This window comes from Nansenia antarctica (assembly GCF_963989245.1).
Source record: "Nansenia antarctica genome assembly, chromosome: 7".
NCBI lineage: Eukaryota > Metazoa > Chordata > Actinopteri > Argentiniformes > Microstomatidae > Nansenia > Nansenia antarctica.
This window is the reverse complement of record NC_137677.1, coordinates 65,213,930-65,236,408: the sequence shown is the minus strand read 5'-3', so window position 1 is coordinate 65,236,408 and position 22,479 is coordinate 65,213,930. Positions and strand designations below refer to the sequence as shown.

The 22,479-nt window shown below is 46.3% G+C and overlaps 1 protein-coding gene across 1 annotated transcript in view; it reads right to left on the bottom strand.

Moving 5' to 3' along the window:
- Nucleotides 1–22,414, bottom strand: part of slc49a4 (solute carrier family 49 member 4) — a gene marked incomplete at both ends in the record, with an annotated part of 63,177 nt that extends 40,763 nt beyond the window's left edge. Inside the window, 4 exons of the mRNA XM_080537052.1 lie at nt 2,055–2,324; nt 14,441–14,534; nt 20,663–20,809; nt 22,255–22,414. Coding sequence (XP_080393178.1) covers nt 2,055–2,324; nt 14,441–14,534; nt 20,663–20,809; nt 22,255–22,414 — 671 coding nt within the window. The remainder of the gene's footprint in view (nt 1–2,054; nt 2,325–14,440; nt 14,535–20,662; nt 20,810–22,254) is intronic.
- Between the last annotated feature and the right edge of the window lie 65 nt (nt 22,415–22,479).

Genomic DNA, 22,479 nt, shown 5'->3' with positions numbered 1-22,479 from the left:
GTCTGCTCGCATCCCACGTTGCAGAGGAAGTAAACAAAGCTCACGTGACCCGCTTTCCCAAGGACAGAGAACAAGGAAACTGCCGCCATTCCGGCTCTCTCCTAGTAGGGAAATGCCTTTGGAATCCATTCCAAGGATGGACCCAACATGGACGACAAAGGGTTTCGGTTTCCAAGATTTGTAACTACTTCCGTCCAGCACATGCGCAGTGACGTTTAAAATGTAGCAACGTTATCGGGTTGTTATTGTTTCTCTGGGCAACAAGAGAAGGAGAGGGGGTATCCTGGAGAGAGAGAGGGTATCCTGGAGAGAGAGAGGGTATCCTGGAGAGAGAGAGGGTATCCTGGAGAGAGAGAGGGTATCCTGGAGAGAGAGGGGGTATCCTGGAGAGAGAGAGGGTATCCTGGAGAGAGAGAGGGTATCCTGGAGAGAGAGAGGGTATCCTGGAGAGAGAGAGGGTATCCTGGAGAGAGAGAGGGTATCCTGGAGAGAGAGAGGGTATCCTGGAGAGAGAGAGGGTATCCTGGAGAGAGAGAGGGTATCCTGGAGAGAGAGGGTATCCTGGAGAGAGAGGGGGTATCCTGGAGAGAGGGGGTATCCTGGAGAGAGAGGGTATCCTGGAGAGAGAGAGGGTATCCTGGAGAGAGAGGGTATCCTGGAGAGAGAGGGTATCCTGGAGAGAGGGGGTATTTTGGAGAGAGAGAGGGTATCCTGGAGAGAGAGAGGGTATCCTGGAGAGAGAGAGGGTATCCTGGAGAGAGAGGGGGTATCCTGGAGAGAGAGAGGGTATCCTGGAGAGAGAGGGGGTATCCTGGAGAGAGAGAGGGTATCCTGGAGAGAGAGAGGGTATCCTGGAGAGGGGGTATCCTGGAGAGAGGGGGTATCCTGGAGAGGGGGTATCCCATCCACCACTGGCGGACTCAGGGGGGGGGCAGGGGCCGCGACCGCCCCTCCTGGTGCCCCCACGGTTGAAAAACGTCTCTCTTAAGTGCCCTTTTGAGTGGCGAAAATGAGAGGACGTGCCCTATTGGTGCTACTCCAATGGTCTAAACTTGACCATGTGCCCCCACAGTTGAAAAACGTCGCACTAAAGTGCCCTTTTGAGTGGCAAAATTAGAGGATGTGCCCTATTGGCTGCCCTTCCAATGGTCTAAACTTGAACATGTGCACTGATGGGGTCCCATGTTGTGCAGTAGGTGCCCTTTTTTTCTTTTCGCCCCCCCTGCCCTTCAAACAGTCTGAGTCTGCCACTGCGATCCACCCAATGTTACGGCAGCCAGGTGAAACCGGGGGGGACATGTCGGCAACCGATCAAATCATTCAGACTTTTATTATGAAAAATGTAAATATACATTTAGAATGTACAGTAGTGGGGGATTACTCACCGAATCCATCGCGTTGCAATGGTTTGGCTTGACTAGCGACGTGTGTGTCATTGATTTTCAACAACGTAGGAATTTATTTAGATTTTTTTTCTGAATAAAAGTCAGAAGTCACATGGTCGGTTGACGGACGACTCGTTACCCGGTTTCACCAGCTGCTCTAACAAACCATCTGGGACTGACCCGTACCGTGAGCATAGAATGATAAGGTTCTATCTCTGTTTAGAACTATACGGTTCTATCTCTGTTTAGAATGATAAGGTTCTATCTCCGTTTAGGGCAGTTCAGAGATATTGAGCGTCAATGTTTTTACATTCCATTACGTTCTGTGAGACGGAACCTTTGTATTTTATGAATTACTAACTCAAAAATGTCAAACATTTTTAAAAATAACACCACACAGGCATTAATAAACACCTAATGGATCAGATTATGTTAAAAAAATAAATAAAATTTGAGATCCTAGAACCTTATAATTCTAACGTCACGGTATGACTCGAGAGGCTCTGATGATGTGTCAGGACACATCCAGGGTACATACAGGAATCTTGAGGTTAATTTGAAAGTGACAGTTGGATCTAAGTGACAGTTGGATCTAAGTGACAGTTGGATCTCAGTGACAGTTGACACTAGAACAGCCGTGTCTATGTTACCTCATACATACCTAAATACAGAACCAGCTGGATCCGGTCAAAGATGTGGTCGCCGTGGGCGATGGCGTGGGCCGCGCCGCGGTCCGTCACCAGGGTGTCGTTAGGGGCCGGGACCAGCAGAGGGCCGACCACGAAGGAGGACGCCGAGCCGAAGTAGCTGACCAGCGAGGCGATGGCGGTGGCGGTGGCGCGCTGGTCCGGGGCGAACCACGTGGTGGAGAGGAGGGGCCCGGCGCTCAGCACCGTGGGACCGGCCATGCCGTTCAGGAGCTGACCCCCGTGGATCAACCTGGAGGGAGAGACACAGGAGGAGGGAGAGAAACGATGTCACACACAGATGTCACACACAGATGTCACACACGTATAGACAAGAGAGAGAGAGAGAGAGACCATGTTACCAGTTAACGTTGAGTCTCAGAGGAGACACTGACTAACAGACAGCATTTGTCTTGGATTCAGTATTCAGAGGAGGAGGAGGAGGAGGAGGAGGAGGCGTGAGCAGCACAGAGAACGCAGCCCGCTCACTGGGAGCAATTTGGGGTTTCAGTGTCTTACCCAAGGACACTTCGAAACACGTGGGCCAGCGGGGGATCGAACCGCCGAACTTGCGATCATTAGACGCCGGCTCGGCTGCCCCGATTTAGTAACCGCAGAGTAACTATCTCTGATCGCCAACGAAAGCGAAAGCGAAAGCGAGAGCGTTCCTCAGATGAAAGGCAGGAAGTTGTTCCTCAGTGACTTCAGCGTTTTTCTCCGGTTCTTTTATTTATTTTTTTACATGAATAAATACAAGTCGGGTTTGGGAAAATATAATCCAGTCACAGCCACACTGTTAAAAACATCCTTGGGAGAAGCACAGGAGTGATATGAACATTCATGAATAAAAGTGAGCACAAGCACCATCTCTCCCCCTCTCTCCTCCCTCTCCTCTCCGGCTCTGTCTCAGCCCAGCAGATCCAGATACAGACACAGATACACTACTTAGGATGCACAGCCAGCGGAGCGCTTCATTCTGCATCGTATGCTAGCGGAGATTGTAACATGGTCCCCGCCACACTGTGAATGGATAAACAGGCTGAGTGTTCTCCCGTGTCCCAGCTCTGTGTGTCTGTGTGTCTGTCTGTGTGTGTGCGTGTGTCTGTGTGTCTGTCTGTGTGTGTGTGTGTGTGTGTGTGTGTGTGTGTCTGTCTGTGTGTGTGTGTGTGTGTTAGGGATGGACGGTTTTTCGGTTAAACCGAAAACCGGGGTTTATAAAAATAGAAACGGTTTTTTATCAAAACCGTCTGAAACCGTTTTTTTTTTTTTTTTTTTTTTTTTTTTTTTTTAGAAGAATAAAATAGAATAAGAATAAAACTGGAACATGTCACATGTTTGTCGTGTGTGAAAATAACAATGATACAGTCTGAATCTGCCGCGCAATGAGTGAGAGGTTTGGTCAGTTGTGAAGAATAACTGAGGATTAATATCTAATTGGGATTATATTTAAGGGTAACGAATCACTCTATGGGAAAGATAGTTGCCTTCAGTTATTGGTAGATAGGAAAGTTTTTTTACAATTACTCGCTTACATTTAATAAGATCATTTTCGCTGCTCTCTGTAAAGCGCATTGGGTCACTTTTGTGAGAAATGCGCTATAGAAATAAAATGTGATTTGATTTGATATCAATCAATCAAACTTTATTTATGTTCTATAGCACAAATCATGCATTGAATGTAACTCCAAGTGCAGTATTTACTAAACCACAATATAATAAAACAAGAGCTATACGGATCAAGAGTGTTTGTGCACAGCGCCACTGTGTGTGAAGGCGCTACTGAAAGTGATGACAGAACGCATGTCTCAGAAGATACGCGGTCACTTAGTGACGCAAAGGTAGTTCTGTATTTATCTCTATCTGTATTAGTACATTTATTTTGAAAGCTCTATTTTGACAGCTCTACCATGGGCACTTTTATTTTGATGGGGCATTCTTTGTTGATTGACTTACGACAGTTCAGGACGAGTCAGTCTCGCGGCATGTGGTTTTTATGAAAAGCTTTAAGTATGTTCACTGCATAATTCTAAGTCTAATATTTCAGTGATTATTGAGCAGTATTCAAATATTTAAATACATTGAGCAGCAGCTGAAACTTTGTCTAAGAACCAAGATATTGAGAAAGCAGTTCATTCAATGAAGACGCTGTTCCAAGAGATGATCTTCCGTGCAGGCGTGCACCCTGGATCAGCGGAGCTGGTGTGTTAAGTGTTCATGTGTTTTCATGTATGGTGTAGCTTACAAAAGTCTGCCTTTCCACTTATATTTGTGAAACTAAGTAGCCTAAATGTGTTGCGACTGTGCTTACGGTGTTTTAATGGTGTTCGACATGAGTGTATTGTAGCAGTAGGGCTCAATTATTTGAAATTGGCGCTCTTTTTTTTTTTTTTTTTTTACATAATTTTTTTTTTTTTTTAACTGTATTTTTCGGTTAACCGGAAAACCGCGGTTTTACTCTCTGACGGTTTTTCGGTTTCAATAATTGGAAACCGTCCATCCCTAGTGTGTGTGTCTGTGTGTGTGTGAGTGTCTGTGTGTCTGTCTGTGTGTGTGTGTGAGTGTGTGTGTGTGTGTGTGTGTGTGTGTGTGTGTGTGTGTGTGTGTGTGTGTGTGTGTGTGTCTGTGTGTCTGTCTGTGTGTCTGTCTGTGTGTGTGAGTGTCTGTGTGTGTGTGTCTGTCTGTCTGTCTGTGTGTCTGTCTGTCTGTGTGTGTGAGTGTCTGTCTGTCTGTGTGTCTGTCTGTCTGTCTGTGTGTCTGTCTGTGTGTCTGTCAGTCTGTGTGTATGTGTGTGTGTGTGTGTGTGTGTGTGTGTGTGTGTGTCTGTCTGTCTGTCTGTCTGTCTGTCTGATGAGATTATTGTGTTTTCATTTATGTATGATGTTTTCATTTATGGATGATGTATAGTGTGTTGACACCATGGTGAAGAAATGCACTTTAAGACTAAAGAAACTCGAATCTGTCTATCTGTCAGTCTGTGTGTGTGTCTGTGTGTGTGTCTGTGTCTGTGTGTGTGTGTGTGTGTGTGTGTCTGTGTGTGTGTCTGTGTGTGTGTGTGTGTGTGTGTGTGTGTGTGTGTGTGTGTGTGTGTGAGGGAGGCCATTGAGAGCAGGGCAGATTGATTGTCTGTGAGCTCAGTAAAGGCACTGCTCATCCAGCCTCATCAGAGATAGCCTGGTAGGGGGGGGGGGGGGGGGTGGGGGGGGGGGCAGGGCAGGGAGCAGGAGGTCAGTCTTTCACTGACCCACAGCGTTTTCTGAGGGGAAGGGGGGGGGGCAGGAAGGGAGGGAGGCAGGGAGAGACAGTCTCCCCCCCAGCTATGTATCGATCTATCTCTCCTCTCTGACAGGCGCGGCTACACATCTGATGAGCCCATCACTACCTGATCTGAGAGAGGTTCTAACCTGCAGCTTTATCAGTGTTAATGTTGCTAACCTCCATGATAACAGAAGGACTAGTCCAATAAGGACTGCTGCACAGGGCTACACAAGGACTACAAACTAGTGTCAGGAACCTGGACATCTTCACTGAGCCTCGTTTTGAGGAGGAGAACAACGTTGCGAATACTGAATGGCTTATGGAGTTGGCAAAGGTGGCATCATACGAACAAATGTCCAGTTCTATGGACAGAACTGAACAATACACAGCAACATGGGGAGGCTAGTACTTGGGATATATTGCTAGTCGGTAGTAAGACTGAAGTTGACAAATTGGATGAGTGATGAATGTAATCTATGTAATCTATGGGTGCTTCACTGCTTTATTTATTTTTATTTTTATTTTTATTTTATATTTTGTCCTTTTCTCTGTATTATTTCTGTTTGATGACAGCAAGACTTATTGGGTGATATTGTTACCATCTTATACAAAAGTCAAGAAATGTGTTTATTGAAAAATGTGTTTATTGAAAAATTCAATAAAATACTGATTAGAAAAAAAACGAAAAAAAAAACGTTGCTAATACTGATGTTCTTCCACCTCTTTTGAGCCGGTCCGACTCGGGGCGCCTAACCACCTTGCCCGTCCAGAACTCGTCTCACGCCGCCAGACAAGGACCCGTCTCCGCTGACGAGACGGATCGATGGAGGTGTCGCTTATCATCTACCCATCTCCTCCTGAGCCACCGCTCTCCCTGGAACGACCTGTTAATCTCCCCCACCTCACCCTCTACATCTCTCCCTCCCTCTCCCTCGCTCCCTCCCTCCCCCTCCCTACCTCCCTCCCTCTCCCTCCCTCCCTCTCTCCCTACATCTCCCTCCCTCCCTCCGTCCTCCCCCCCTCTCTCTCTGCCATACCGTGATTAGACTGTGATATGGATAAAGCCAAACAGATGATGATAACAGGTAATGATGCATGTCACCTGCATGACACCCCCCCTCTCCCCCCTCTCCCCCCCCCCCCGATCCCAACGGTCCATCTGTTCCCCTCACTTTACATCATCCTCACATCCCTCCGTAATGGCCTTGTTATTAAGGAATGAATGGATCATTTAGGCTTTGCGGCGGTCTGTCACCACACACAGACACACACACACACCACACACAGCCCGGACCTTCCTACGTCGCTGACGACGTAAATGGACTGACTTATATAGTAGCGCCTTTATCCAAAGCGCTTTACAACGGCCTCTCATTCACCCATTCACACACCCATTCACACACCAATGGCGGCAAGCTGCCATGCAAGGCGCCAGCCGGCCCGCTCACTGGGAGCAATTTTTGGGGTTCAGTGTCTTGCCCAAGGACACTTGTGACGACATGTGACCAGCTGGCGCTCGAACCGCCGATCTGCCAACCTTGCGATCATTAGACGGCGGCTCTACCTCCTGAGACACAGCCTCTACCTCCTGAGATACAGCCTCTACCTCCACTAGCCTCTACCTCCTGAGACACAGCCTCTACCTCCTGAGACACAGCCTCTACCTCCTGAGACACAGCCTCTACCTCCTGAGACACAGCCTCTACCTCCTGAGACACAGCCTCTACCTCCTGAGACACAGACTCTACCTCCTGAGACACAGCCTCTACCTCCTGAGACAGACTCTACCTCCTGAGACACAGACTCTACCTCCTGAGACACAGCCTCTACCTCCTGAGACACAGACTCTACCTCCTGAGACACAGCCTTTACCTCCTGAGACACAGCCTCTACCTCCTGAGACACAGCCTCTCCCTCCTGAGACACAGCCTCTACCTCCTGAGACACAGCCTCTACCTCCTGAGACACAGCCTCTACCTCCTGAGACACAGCCTCTACCTCCTGAGACACAACCTCTACCTCCTGAGACACAGCCTCTACCTCCTGAGACACAGCCGATCGATAGGCTGTGACGAGGCGATCGACACCTCTCTTTTTTTCTCCTGACATCTCATTATCATCACATTGCTTAATAACGACCTGGGAGATACTAACTCCGACTTCTGAATCGAACATTCTAAGACTCCGTACAACAGATAACGAACTATGGTCCGTCGACGAGAAATGATTTCGGATGAACACAGCGTAGATTGAGGTGTGGGGGGGTGGGGGGGAGGGGGGGATGGAGATGTTCTCGATAATGAACGGGAGGATCCCTGATGATGATCTGCTCGATAATGAAGTCGGAGAGAGAGAGAGAGAACAGGATGAGAGAGAGAGAGAACAGGATGAGAGAGAGAGAGAGAACAGGATGAGAGAGAGAGAGAGAACGGGATGAGAGACCCAAAGCCTTATTGACCTCATATGAAACCTGACCGCAGAATGGACTGGGAGGGAGGGAGGGAAGGAGGGAAGGAGAGAGAGAGAGAGAGAGAGAGAGAGGGAGGGAGAGAAAGGGAGAGAGAGGGAGAGAGACAGGGGGAGGTTAGGGGAGAGAGAGAGAGAGAGGGAGAGAGAGGGAGAGGAAACAAAAAAGAGAGATGAACTAAATGGTATGGATGAACTGTGTCAGAAAGAATCTCTGATTCACTTGCTTAGTCAAATTGTATCGATTGTAAGTCCCTTTGGAATAAGGCCGTCTGCTAAATGCCAAAAATGTAAAATGTAAATGAATCTCAATATCCTGAACCAAACCCAGCGTACACAGCCAGACACGGGCCTGCTAGGCTAGGCTCCAGCCACGCACCAGCATGCTGCTAGGCTGGCAGAGAGGGACAGCCGCGAGAGGGAGAGAGAGGGGGGGAGGTTAGGGAAGAGAGAGAGAGAGAGAGAGAGAGCGAGAGGGGGGGGGGAGGTTAGGGGAGAGAGAGAGAGAGAGAGAGAGAGAGGGAGAGAGAGGGGGGGAGGTTAGGGGAGAGAGAGAGAGAGGGAGAGAGAGAGAGAGAGGGAGTGAGAGGGGGGGAGGTTAGGGGAGAGAGAGAGAGAGGGAGAGAGAGAGAGAGAGAGAGAGAGAGAGGGAGAGAGAGGGGGGAAGGTTAGGGGAGAGAGAGAGAGAGAGAGAGGGAGAGAGAGAGAGGGGGGGAGGTTAGGGGAGAGAGAGAGAGAGAGAGGGGGGGGGAGGTTAGGGGAGAGAGAGAGAGAGAGGGGGGAGGTTAGGGGAGAGAGTGAGAGGGAGAGAGAGAGAGAGAGAGAGAGGGAGAGAGGGAGAGAGGGAGAGAGAGAGAGAGAGAGGGGGAGAGAGAGAGAGAGAGAGAGGGAGAGAGAGAGAGAGAGAGCGGTCACACATGCGCCGACAGTGGCACAGGCAGCGCAGCCACGGTGACGGTGATGTCATCACCAGCATGATGCCGCCACGGTTGGCACGGCGACACATATCCATTAGCCAATCAGTGAGGGCTGAAGAGATCTCACAGAGAGAGAGAGAGAGAGAGACTCGTTAATCACCGTCCATTGTTGGGTCATTAGCGTACGTCTGTATGGCTGGGTGGGTGTGAGGATGCAAGCTTCTGATTCAAGAGTCATCAGCGATGCCAGGGCTGCGTTCTCTGTGCTGCTCTCACGCCTCCTCCTCCTCCTCCTCCTCCTCCTCCTCCTCCTCTTCCTCAGATCTCTGTGTCGCACACACACATACACACAACTCGGTTTCCGATAAGAGTGTTTACGAGGCTGACAACAACAGCATGAAAAGGAAGATGTTTCCCTCTTTGATTCCAATAATTGAGCTCAAAACAAACCGGGAACAAGTTGTTTACTACATACAACGATATAAAGCATGAGGAGCATAGCATAAATAGAGAAATATGCTTATCGAACATGACACAGGGATTGTTCTTCCTGACTGACTGGACTGACTGTAACTGACTGACTGACTGTACAGTGTGGTGTATCTGAGGAGCTCTCCTCCAGTTTCTAAATCAACAGCAGCCATTCTTATCCAGCGCGCGTGGGGAGGGGGGAGGGAGGGCGGGGGGGGGCGGTGGGGTGGGGGGGGGGGCATGGTTGGAAATCAAAGGCTGTTTGATCGCTCCTGCGATGCCCTTGAACTCCTCTCTGCAGCGGCACAGAGCAGGAGCTTCTCGATCAGCAGGGCCTCTCTCCGCTGCGCAGAGTATCTAAATCACCATCGTAGCCCCCTCTGCACACACACACACACACACCATCATAGCCCCCTCTGCACACACACACACACACACCTCTGCACACACACACACTGTACGCTGATGTTTCAATTCAGATACAAAAAAAAGAGGAAGAAATATTTATGACAACAAGCACACACTCACTCACTACCCATCTAACAACATCTGCTTGCTACGCTACAGTCCACACACACACACAATTGGCATGGGAGGAGTGACCCCTGCTGGCGGTTTAGGGAATCACTTCCAGAAGGATTATTAGATAGATAGACTTTATTTGTCATTGTTACAGTACAGGTACCAAACAACGAAATTTAGGAGGGGAGGCTCCCCTGGTGTTTAAGAAAGGAAAAAGAAACACATTTTGGAAAAAGCATAGATGCATAAAATCACAAGAAGATAAGGAGCTGGTTTACATCAATAGAGGCTATGTACACAATCCACTGTACTATACTGCACAGATAGTCAAATAGGGTTGTCATATTTCACAAGAAAGTATTTTTTCACATTTTTTTAAAGTGTCACAGTTTGCAGGCAATTTTTTCACATTTTTTTAAAGTGTCACAGTTTGCAGGCTTGAAAATGTACATGTTTGTGCCTCAGCACTAGCTGCCATACAATCCGTCCGGACTTGTCCTGGGCCCAGAACTTAGGCCTTTTCTGTGTTCAGGGCCTTGACGGCCCTGTGGTAGAAGCTGTCCTTCAGTCTATTGGAGTTTACTTGGCCGAGTATATTATGCAAAACCTTTTATCTGGATTGATTAAGAAGGATTATTTTGGGGATCGCCAGGATCAGATAGTCTGGCTCATTCCCTCTATCTATCTACTCGATACCGGCCAGATAAATCTGATCCTAGACCCCCAATCTGAATGACACTGATACAGGAAATACTGGATCTTGACGATGCATCGGATCGGTTATACAATAAAGTATTCTGTGAAACCACCACGGGTCAGCGGGAGACCCGGGTTATCTCATTCCAACATGATGGGTCACTTTACGCCCGCTAGGAGACTTCATAAATCCACTTTATGGTTTAAACGCACAAATGTGCTTGCTCAGGAACCATAAAATGTGGAACAGCACGGGTTGCCAGGGGGGGGGGGGGGGTGAGGGAGGTGGAGGTGGAAATCGGGGGAGGACGGGGGAGGACGGGGCTCATTGTAATATACGGAACGGAATCGGGAACGGTACCAAACACACCTCACACACACGTGTTTGACACCGTTCCTCATTCCATGTGACACCCTTCCTAATTCCGCTCCGTACATTACAATGAGCCCGTCCTCCGATTATCTGCCTCCACCAGCCTCCCCCGGACCATAGTAGTATGTAATAAAAGTGTCCGTGTGACACTAGACTAGGCTAACTGCACTGTAAGTCACTTGGGATAAAAAGCAACTGGCTGTGAACGTGAACGGCCTACGACATCGTATATTATAATTGAGATCTACCTTCTAAGTGGAACAACAAGGACACAGAGGTTTAGCACTGTAAGCTACTTCCTCCTGTAGGAATGATGTCATCATAACGTGTCAGTGATTAATTGAGTGAGCGAGGCAGCAGCCGTCTCAAACGTAGAGCTTACAGTAAATATTGTTGTCGGGTAACAACTCGAAAGGTATCGCCACTTTATCATACGCCACGGCAAATCACAGAGCGAGCGGCGCTGAAACCTGATATTATACGACCGACCGGCGGAAATACTGCCTAGGAGTGCTGTTGGCATTCCCTACAGCCCATAATATATCTCTGTCTGTCTCGCCAATAAATGTTTCTCTCCGCCACAACAGGCTCTCTCGTTGCACCCTGTGCGCCGCAGAGCGTGACCGGGCGTTCCTCAAAGAGTACAAACGCTCCTGTCATCAAATCTTGTCACTGTAAAGAAATAAAATTAAATAAAATAAAAACACCACAATTATGGGTAGATGTTTTTGTAATGCTGTGACCCCTGAACAAGGTTACTGCCAGTGCCAGGTCAGCTTCACATGACAGAGCCCAACACAGGGATGGGTTTCGTGCCTTCCTCAGCTGTCTTCTGAAGTATAGGTGCAGTAGGTAGGCCGACTAGCCCCACCACCTCTACACCAACACGGCAGTCATGCAGCCCGATCACGTCTCTTCACAACACTGTAAAAACTCTGCACTGCACTTTACTTTATACCGCACTATCCAATGCACTGTTGTCTGTCCTGTGTTGTTGTTGTTGTGTTGTCCTGTTTTTTGACATGTGAAAAAAGTATAAACGCACTTGCTGTGGTGACGAAGCAAATTCCTATATGTGTAATGCATAGTGGCAATAAACGTTATCTCAATCAATCTCAATCTCAAACACTGGCTCCCCGCTGGTGGAATGAGCTTCCCATGGCTGTCAGAACTGCAGAGTCACTACCCATCTTCTGTCGTAGACAGAAGACCTCCATCTCTTCAGGTTACACCTTAACTGCTCCTCCTGAGACATCTACTGCCCCCCAGCACTGCGTCTCCTGAAGACACCCACTTTTCCCCTCTACTGTGTCCCTAAAAACTTCTATTGCCCCCCTTGTACTGTCTCTCTGTTTCTCCAGTGTCTAAATATAAAAAAGAAAAAAAAGAAACCTAGGTTTAGAAGGTTTTTCCTTCTAGCACAGAGACTGCCAATGGCCCCGGGCCTGAGCTGGATTACTCTTCCTGCTACGACTGGTGGATTGATGATTCACTTGCTTAGTCAAATGTATCGATTGTAAGTCGCTTTGGAATAAGGCGTCTGCTAAATGCCAAAAATATAAATGTAAAGAAATGTAGGTAGAATGGTGTGTAGTAGGTTGAATGGGGGCAGTGTTAATTCTGGCAGGCTTTTTAGTCACTTAGCCTTTGGTGTTTAGATGAAGATGCACACCAGTTCTAGTCACACCAAGTCACCTCCATTTTTTCTTAGTTCCAGTCCAGTTCCAGTTGATGAAAACTGAAAACATTCCAGTGCAGTTTCAGTCCACAAAAAACGAGTTGAGTTTTCATCGATGACGATAGAGGCTAGACTAAAATAATTGGGGTGACTAAAAAGCCTGCCAACACTGAACACTGGTTGAGAGTTCATAGGAGTTTGTTTATGGAAGTGCATTGAGGGTGAGGACACTGCCTGGGTGTTGAAAAGATGACTTTTCTCTGCAAACCCGGGGACATATCCAACGTTCAATTAGCCTGTTGCTAAGGACGGTTGCTATAATGAAGGAATCATGACTCTCATTTTCGGAGTTTCCCCTGCGAAAAATGAGGAGCCTTGCCCTTTTTCTGTGCTTTTTCCTCTGTACCAATATTGCAATAAATGTAAAGAACGACCCTCATTTTTAGAGCCATCAGACAGAGAGAATTTGCGTTAGAGAACAATGAGTTTTTTCACCTGGCCTTTAGAAGCCCAAATCAGAAAACCAGAAAACCTAACACCCCCATAAATTCAGGGGGGGGTGAAATTGGCTGCTATACACCTCATTAAGGAAAAACGCAATTTTCTCTCTCAATTGAAACCCCATAATAATGTATCATCTGTATCGAGCTCATTATGGAGCCTAATACGAAATATATGGTAGATTAACAAAGGGAGAAACTTAACGAAATGACTTTTTATATCCAACGTTACGTAATTGATGACCTTGCCTTTACCCTTCCGTCAGAATATTCTTGTTAGAAGGCTGAAGAAACATACTGGTATATTTAAAATGCCCAATGCTAAAACGGACTCTGGATAATCGTCTCTTTTCATGTCGTTTTCTGTGTTGGTTGTGGAAGAAAAGCTTCCGTCTAGCTGATAAGGGAGGGTAGAGGAGAAGGAGGAGGTAAAGGGGGGAACAGAGGAGAGCGATTCACACAATGCATCCATCTAAATCGAATCCTAATCTACAGGAGCAAACACACCGCACCTCAGCGCTACTGCGGGGCTTCGCCCGTCGTGAGGCAGACGAAACAGGAACTGTGACGATACGACGACAGCTCAATACGACAATAACAACTTTGAAAACCAGCGATTCTGGAAAACGTTTCCATTCATCACAAATATGTTCGACAAGACAGGCTTTTCCTTCCTTTCTTGCCTCCTTAAAAATTGCAATGGGATAAAAGAAAATGTCAGTCTGTCTGCCAGGACATTTCCATAGGTGTTCACATATCGGCAAGTGTGATACACAACACTTTTGCGGGGCCGGTTGTAAGCGGAGGACATATAATTAAAGCCACAGCAACACAACAATGTGGCTTATTACAAACATGACACATGATCTAGCTGATGACAAGGTCACATAAATGACCTTTAACCCCCAACATGTCCTGTCGTTGAACACAAGGCCCAAGACAAAGCCTGCATCGATCTTAAGCAGTGTGTCAGTCTGTAACGTAACACATTTAGGCTTGAGGGAATAGCAGCGTTAGTTTAACACACAACATTTCTTTTCACCAAACATACTTAAGGCCCAAAGACCCTGTATGAAATCACTACCCATCTTCCGTCGTAGACTGAAGACCTCCATCTCCTCAGGTTACACCTTAACTGCTCCTCCTGAGACTTCTACTGCCCCCCCAGCACTGCGTCTCCTGAAGACACCCGCTTTTCCCCTCTACTGTGTCCCCTAAAAACTTATATTGCCCCCCTTGTACTGTCTCTCTGTTTCTCCAGTGTCTAAATAATAAAAAATAAAAAATAAAATAAAAAGCCTAGGTTTAGAAGAAGGTTTTTCCTTCTATCAATGGCCCCGGGCCTGAGCTGGATTACTCTTCCTGCTACGACTGGTGGATTGATGATTCACTTGCTTAGTATTCAAATGTATTGATTGTAAGTCGCTTTGGAATAAGGCATCTGCTAAATGCCAACATTTTTTTAAATGAAAAAAGTAAAAAGAGTCTCACCATCGTCTCAGTGCTGGCTCTCCAACGGGAACGCTCCGCATCGTGGCCCCCACCAACATGAAGAAGGTTGACAGCAGCAGGGCCGCCCGCAGACCTGCAGTGTAGAAGGGGAGCAGGGAGGTGGGGGGGGAGGTGGGGTAGGGGTGGGGGTGGAGGGGTGGGAGTAGGGGTGGGGAGGGGAGGGGGGGTAGGGGTGGGGGTGGAGGGGTGGGAGTAGGGGTGGAGGGGTGGGGTAGGGGTGGGGAGGGAGATGGAGAGGAGAGGTGGGGTAGGGGTGGGGTAGGGGTGGGGGAGGAGGGGTGGGAGTAGGGAGATGGGGAGGGGAGGGGGGGTAGGGAGGTGGGTAGGGAGGTGGGGTAGGGGTGGGGGAGGAGATGGAGAGGAGAGGTGGGGTAGGGGTGGGGGTGGAGGGGTGGGGTAGGGGTGGGGGAGGAGGGGTGGGAGTAGGGAGATGGGGAGGGGAGGGGGGGTAGGGGTGGGGAGGGAGATGGAGAGGAGAGGTGGGGTAGGGGTGGGGGTGGAGGGGTGGGAGTAGGGAGATGGGGAGGGGAGGGGGGGTAGGGGTGGGGAGGAGAGGTGGGGTAGGGGTGGGGAAGACGAGGTGGAGGTCAGGTGTCACATTCTAGACATTACTCTACATATGAGTCATATTTCCTCCTCAGTTTAACCCCCAGACAGACACACACACACAGACACACACACACACACACACACACACACACAGACACACACACACACACACACACACACACAGACACACACAGACACACACAGATACACACACCACACAAAGCCAGCTTCCTGTCTTTATTCTCAGTTTCAGCCACATGACCTTCATTTCAGGGAACTCTCTCCTGTTCAGTCTTCTGATGTGTCCACACGACAGAGAGAGGCTAGGTTACACAATCAGGCTTCACAATATCTCCTACAACCAGGCCTGTCCATACCACGATATGAATATACATGTGCAACATCCAGACCAGCTACGTTCACAAAGAAAAGAGGGGAAATCGATGCAAGTGCAAACGTGAGAAATACATTGACATTCCAAGCAGATAATAATAATAATAATAATAATAATAATAATAATAATAACTTTATTTGTATAGTACTTTTCCTGCAAACATTGCAGCTCAAAGTGCTTTAATCATTAGCCTATATAATCTTAATTTAATTATTTTGTCATTTAAAGGCAATATTAAAAGGATGGGTTTTTATCATCTTAATTTAATTATTTAGTCATTTAAAGGCAATATTAAAAGGATGGGTTTTTATCATCTTAATTTAATTATTTAGTAATTTAAAGGCAATATTAAAAAGATGTGTTTTTAGTCTTGACTTGAACATATGTGCTGAGGTTGCATCCCTAATGTAAACTGGCAGTGAGACACAATCTGGAGCATAAAATGAGAATGCAGCCTCACCAAATCTCTTCTTTTGAGATCAGATGAGATCAGGCGACCAAACAAGGAAGGAGTCCATTCAGAATAGTGATTGAGGATGTGGGCATTAACAGCTGTATACCTAAAGAGGAGTGCACAGCAATTTCTGTTCCTGTGTAGAGCTGTTCAGTCAGTGTCACCTGTCAATCAGACGTTTCGAAATTCTCTACCAGTATTTGGGGCTGCCACTCTCTGGCTTGGCCTACATATAATAAATATGTATAATAACACCACAAAATATGCAACTTCAGACTTTGAGAGAGATGAGGATAGCATCCTATAAATAAGAGAAGTTTTCAAACATTGAGGAAATAACTTGATTAACAAAACGTGTCCTATATTTGATCGCATTCACAATTTTCAAACTGAAGCGTACGTAATAACCCTACGGCCCTCTGGTCCGCCAAAATTAACTGCCGGCAGAACTTTGAGGCTGTGCATCATTGTTGACTTAAAAAGTCAGATGTGGTGGCCTGGGGTGGTCCAGTGGTCTAGCACCGCGGTCTACAGTGCACACACATGCCCATGTCGGCATGGGTTAGAATCCGGCCCCATGCCCTGTTGACATCTCTCCCTTCTTCTCCTTACTTTCCTGTCTGTCTTCGCTGTATCTGTCTAATAAAAGGGGTAGGATTAAATAAGCTTATGCTTCTTCCTACTCCTTTTCGGACATGTTTTTAGCCTATACATGCTACCCCTCAGTTCTGTTATCAAGAAGCATAGCGTTAACTACCACAGCTATGCTGACGACACTCAGCTTTATATCTCAGTAACTCCCAACGACTACAAGATGATCGACCACCTGATAGACTGTATTGCCGATATTAATATTTGGATGACACAAAACTTTCTCCAACTCAATCAAGAAAAAACAGAGGTATTGATCATTGGCGAGAAAACTGGGAGAGAGAAATTATCTGCACACTTGAAAACACTAGCTCTTAACACTAAGTGTCAGGCCAGGAATCTTGGTGTCATAATTGACCCAGATCTAAATTTTGAAACTCATATAAATAACACTATTAAAACATCCTTCTACCATCTAAGAAACATCACTAAGGTACAATCATTTCTCTCCCAGGCAGACACTGAAAAATTAATGCATGCGTTTGTTACTAGTAGGCTAGATTACTGTAATGCTCTCCTGACAGGTCTCCCCAAAAAAATGATAAATAGACTACAAATGGTTCAAAATGCTGCTGCTCGTGTCCTTACTAGGACCAAACGGAGAGCGCACATCACACCTGTCTTGAGATCACTACACTGGCTCCCTGTCAGTCATAGAATAGACTTCAAGATCCTTTTACTTGTTTATAAATCACTTCACTGTGATGCACCCAATTACATGGTGGACATGCTCATAAGATACACACCAGCTAGACCCTTACGGTCTAGTGGCACGGAACTTTTAATAGTGCCAGAGGCTAGGACAAAGAGATTTGGAGGATCAGCTTTTAGCATATATGCTCCTAGATTGTGGAACACCCTACCTGAGGGCCTGAGGTTGTCTAAAACTCAGGACATTTTTAAGCGTGACCTCAAAACCTACTTATTCAATGTCGCCTTTTGATACTAAGGGAGACATTGGACATTATAGAACTAGGATCACTAGGCCACTACACCATACTCGTGTTTTTGAGATTTGTATTGACAGGAAAATGGACCCGGGTGCTGATGAGGCACTGTCAGCTCCAAATAGCACCTAGAGCAGTACTGGAACCGGTACAAGAGTGTACCAGGACCACCATCAGGTTGTATTGCTGTCATCTTTACTGTCTCTATTGTGTTGTTGCATTATAACTGTGCTTAAGTTCCTCTTTTGGCAGGACCTGTGACCATACTGGATGCAGAACGATGTAAATACAACACAAAATTTATGGACAGTGTGTACGCCGATAATATGCAAGGAATTTTTCCTGGATACATGGTGTACAGGTTTTTGCCCTTGCTTGCTTGCTTTGTGCCGGTGGTCCTGGCCTCCCCTGGGGGACCGCTGGGTACTGGTAAGCAAACTGGCTAGTAGTCGCTCTATTGGTAGAGGGCTGCAAGGGAATTTTTTCCTGGCTACATAGTATACAGGTTTTTTACTTTTGCCTGCTCGCGGCTCTGTCAGTATTGATTGATTGATTGACTGATTGACTGAACATTTTCATTGTGTGAAGCGCATTGAGTTGCATCTTGTAAGAAATGCGCTATACAAATAAAATTTGATTTGATTTGATTTGATGTTAAGTAAATCGTTTTTTTTATTTTTTTTTATAACTATTTCTTTTTTCACATGTTCGAAATAAAGCTTTCATTCATTCATTCATTCATTCAAATGTGAGTCGGACTGCCCCACTCAGAAAAAAAATAACTGAATAAAAATTAACTGCTGGCAGAACTTTGAGGCTGTGCATCATTGTTGACTTAAAAAGTGTGTACTTTATCAGACTAAGTCAGATGTGTACTTTATCAGACTTTCTCTGAGCGGTCCTGCCACCATCAGCGTGTAGCCTATGTGCACGTGTAGCCTATGTGCACGTGTAGCCTATGTGCACGTGTAGCCTATGTGCACGTGTAGCCTATGTGCACATGTAGCCTATGTGCTAAACTTAGCTGCATTACAGCAGGAGATGGTACAGGAGATGGTACTGCATGGCTGGATCAGATGCAGCACAGGCGGACAGGATCAGAGGCGTTTTCTAACAGAAGTATGAACCCCAGGGGCAACACAGCACATTCCCCCACCAAGACGGGGCTTTGCTGGGGCAGGAGGCTGGGTACATCCTTAAACCCCAAAGACACATCGTCTCTACTAATACTTTTACTAGGCTACTACTACTACTATCCTACTACTACTACTGTACTGCTGCTAATACCACAAATACTACTAAAACTACTACTACTGTGGCCTGGGGTGGTCCAGTGGTCTAGCACCGTGGTCTACAGTCCACACATATGCCCATGTCAGCATGGGTTCAAATCCGGCCCATGCCCTGCTGACATGCCCTCTCTCCCTTCTTCTCCTTACTTTCCTGTCTGTCTTCACTACATCTATCCAATACAATGAAAAATATGAGTGGGACTGCCCCACTCAAAAAATATTTAAAAAAATAAAAAACTACTACTACTACTACTACTACTTCTACTAGGCTACCTCTACTCCATTGAGGAAATCCCACTGCCGTTTAACCCACTTTCTAAGCGGGTTTTATGGACTTCTGTATTTCTACAGATCCCTGACTCAGAAGGAGAACTTGACGGTTGAGTTTCATCGAAAGGGACGCCGCTCTGTTAGTCAGTTTATGGGACACTCCGGACACAGCCGCACGTATGAGGATACGCTGTCACGTTGTTAAACCAATGATCCGCTGGGCTATACATCCCCTCCATAAACCACATAGCCTCAATAAAACAATGCCTTGACATTTGTTCTGATTATATAACCCCCCATAGCCATTTCTCTCATCCTTCAAACGTATTGGTGTCATAACATTGTCCTAGTAACTCTCTCCTGAACCCTAACCCTAGCCCTTCTGACAGACATGACGTTGCTCACGGCCTCGTAAAGCACACTTTAACTGTCCTTGGTGGGTGTTTCCAATCAGGTGATGCTGGCAAACTGGTTTTGTTGGTGTTAGCACAAGTCTGTAACACTTGTCGTCACGGGGCTTGCGGTGCTACTCCGGCGTGCGGTGAGACAGTGTGATTTTAACTGCCTGCCTATTGGCACTCTACTATGCTGCTGGTTAACATAGTGGGTTTCACGATCTGAACACTGAAGTGGCCCCCAGCAAAATTCCACAGCAGCAGACACCCTTTCTTCCAGGAAGAAGTTGAGTGTGAGTTAGACAATCATCACTCAAAACAGAAAACGTGGTACAATGGGAAATCCGAATAGACAGAAACATTAGCCTATGTTCAGAGAAAGCAATCTAAGAGAGCAGCCTAATAACTTAGCAGCTCGAGGTTATCACTGGGAACACATGAGTGTTTCGCTTGTTGTTCAACGCCATTGTCTTAGGTGTGTAATAATATAATGTTGGTTTTAGTGGTTGGAGCTAATATATGATTTGCCAGTGGAGGCTGGTGGAGGAGGTAGAAATTGGCAGAAATTAGATCAAACCTCATTGTAATGCATGGAACAGAATGAGGAATGGTATTAATCAAACAAACTATGACTTATTGGATTCCATGCATCACAATGAGCCCGTCCCCCGATTTACCTCTACCTCTGCCAGTCTCCCCTGACGTGTGCCTATGACTTTCTCAGGGCTCAATCATGTTCATGTCTTGGGCTTGAGTCTTGAGTCTTGAGTAATGATTATAAATGATATTCGGGGTATCTTATCTATGCTTATCAATAGGCACACTAACAATACTACTAAAGTAGGTCAAACTGTTCTTCAGAGGTGCAATTGTCTTACATTATTTGATCATCTTCAAATCAACATATAAAGGTGGCCTATTTTGTGGAAATTATGCCTTTTTCTCTTGGCTGATTGGGGGTCTCGGCAACTGATGATCACATCTTGGCTGATCCATATAGGTAATGTATATGTATATCTCTATATGTATATCTCTATATGTATATGTATATCTCTATATGTATATGTATATCTCTACAGGCTGAATGATCATCTCCATGTAAACAACAGCTCTGCCTCCAGCATGCAAATGTCTCCTATAAAACCCCCCTGGGAGAATCCTATTCTGCATAAAACTCCTCAACAACACATGCATTGAACACAGTAGGACATTGTGTACAAACCAGAGCAAAACAAACCAACTCACGTACCCTTCTTATCCATCAGCCACATGAACAGCAGCCAGGGGGTGTACCCCACGGGACCCCACAGCACCAGCAGGGCGATGTCAGACTTGGTAAAGTCGAAGGCGTGCTTGGCGGAGTTCTGGATGGGGCCCCACGTGTTCCACACCATGCCTTGAATGATGATTGATTGATTGATTGAAAACTTTATTAGAAGATTTGCAGAAGTAGGTACATGAAAGTACATATTACATACAAGGTCAACTAACAGGATAAAAACCCAAGAAAGCCACTGGCTTATTTCAATTGGGGTCCTTGATTCTCAATTCATCGTTACATGTAAGACCGACAAAACAAACTAGTACTATCTACAAGATAATACAGACAAATAACTATTACTATCTACAAGATAAAAATACATCCATCATGGGAAGAACAATACAACAAAACATCAGGTATGTACAGCGGGTAGGACAGGTGGGGACATACACCACAGGTGGGGGCGGGGGACAAAACACAAAGTATGTACAGTGGGTAGTTCGGGTCTTTTAATCTGATTTTTGATTTAGAGGGACCAGTTACGGATTGCAGCCTCCTGTAAATGTTTTTTGAGAGTGGTTTTGAAGGTGGGCAGTGTTTTGCACTCCTTTAAGATTATAGGAAGGGCGTTCCACATTTTTACTGCATAGTTTGCAAACGAGTTTAACCCCTTGTTTGTGGTGCAACGCGGTTGAACGTGGTTCGTGGAGCTTCCTCTGGTGTTGTATGTGTGGACGTTGTTCACTTTTTGGAAGTATGTTGACAGGTACTTGGGTGTCTTTGTGGTGTAGCGAATCTTGAAGACCAGGCCCAGTGCAAGCTGCTGCACTCTGTCAACTACTCGTAGCCAATCAAGGCTCAAAAAATGAGCAGCGGTTAGATGTGTCCTAGGGTTGAGGCCTAGCAGAAGCCTAACCAGTTTATTTTGGGCTGTCTGGAGTCTTGTTTTATGGGCCTTTGTGGTTCTATAGTACCATGATGTTACGGCATAGTCGAAGTGACATGTGATGAATGAATGAATGAATGAATGAATGGTCTTTATTGTCATTGATACAGTACAGGTACCATACAACGACATTTGGGAGGGGGGGCTCCCCTGGTGCTAGGAAAAAAGACTAAAAACAAGAAGGGAAAAGAGCTGGTTTACATACATAAAGGCTATATACAATATCCACTATACTATACTATACTGCAATAAAACACTGTGCTGTACTCTATGCTATGCTATAAATATCCTAACATTCCTATCTCTGAACCTTATGTGCACGAGGGTTGTCATATTGCACATAGTATTATTGCACATTCATTTAAAGTGTCGCAGTTTGAATGAATGAATGGTCTTTATTGTCATTGATACAGTACAGGTACCATACAACGACATTTGGGAGGGGGGGCTCCCCTGGTGCTAGGAAAGAAATACTAAAAACAAGAAGGGAAAAAGAGCTGGTTTACATAAATAAAGGCTATTTGAAATGAAACCTGCCTTGCATGAAGCCCAGCAGGGATAGGGCTACACTATCCACTATACTATACTACTATACTATACTACTATACTATACAAATAAAACACTGTGCTGTACCTTGCATGAAGCCCAGCAGGGAGAACACGGTCAGCACCACCCATCTCCTCCCGTACACCCTGCTGAACACGGGGGTCTGGATGTGGCTCTCAGTCTGGGCATGAGAAGGGACAAGAAGGGGCTCCCTCTCTGCCTCCTCTAAGCTCCGTCCGGCACCCATCGCATTGGTCTTTTGGTCCAAAAATTGGTCCAAAATTGGTCCCAAATGGGTCCAAAAATGTCTTT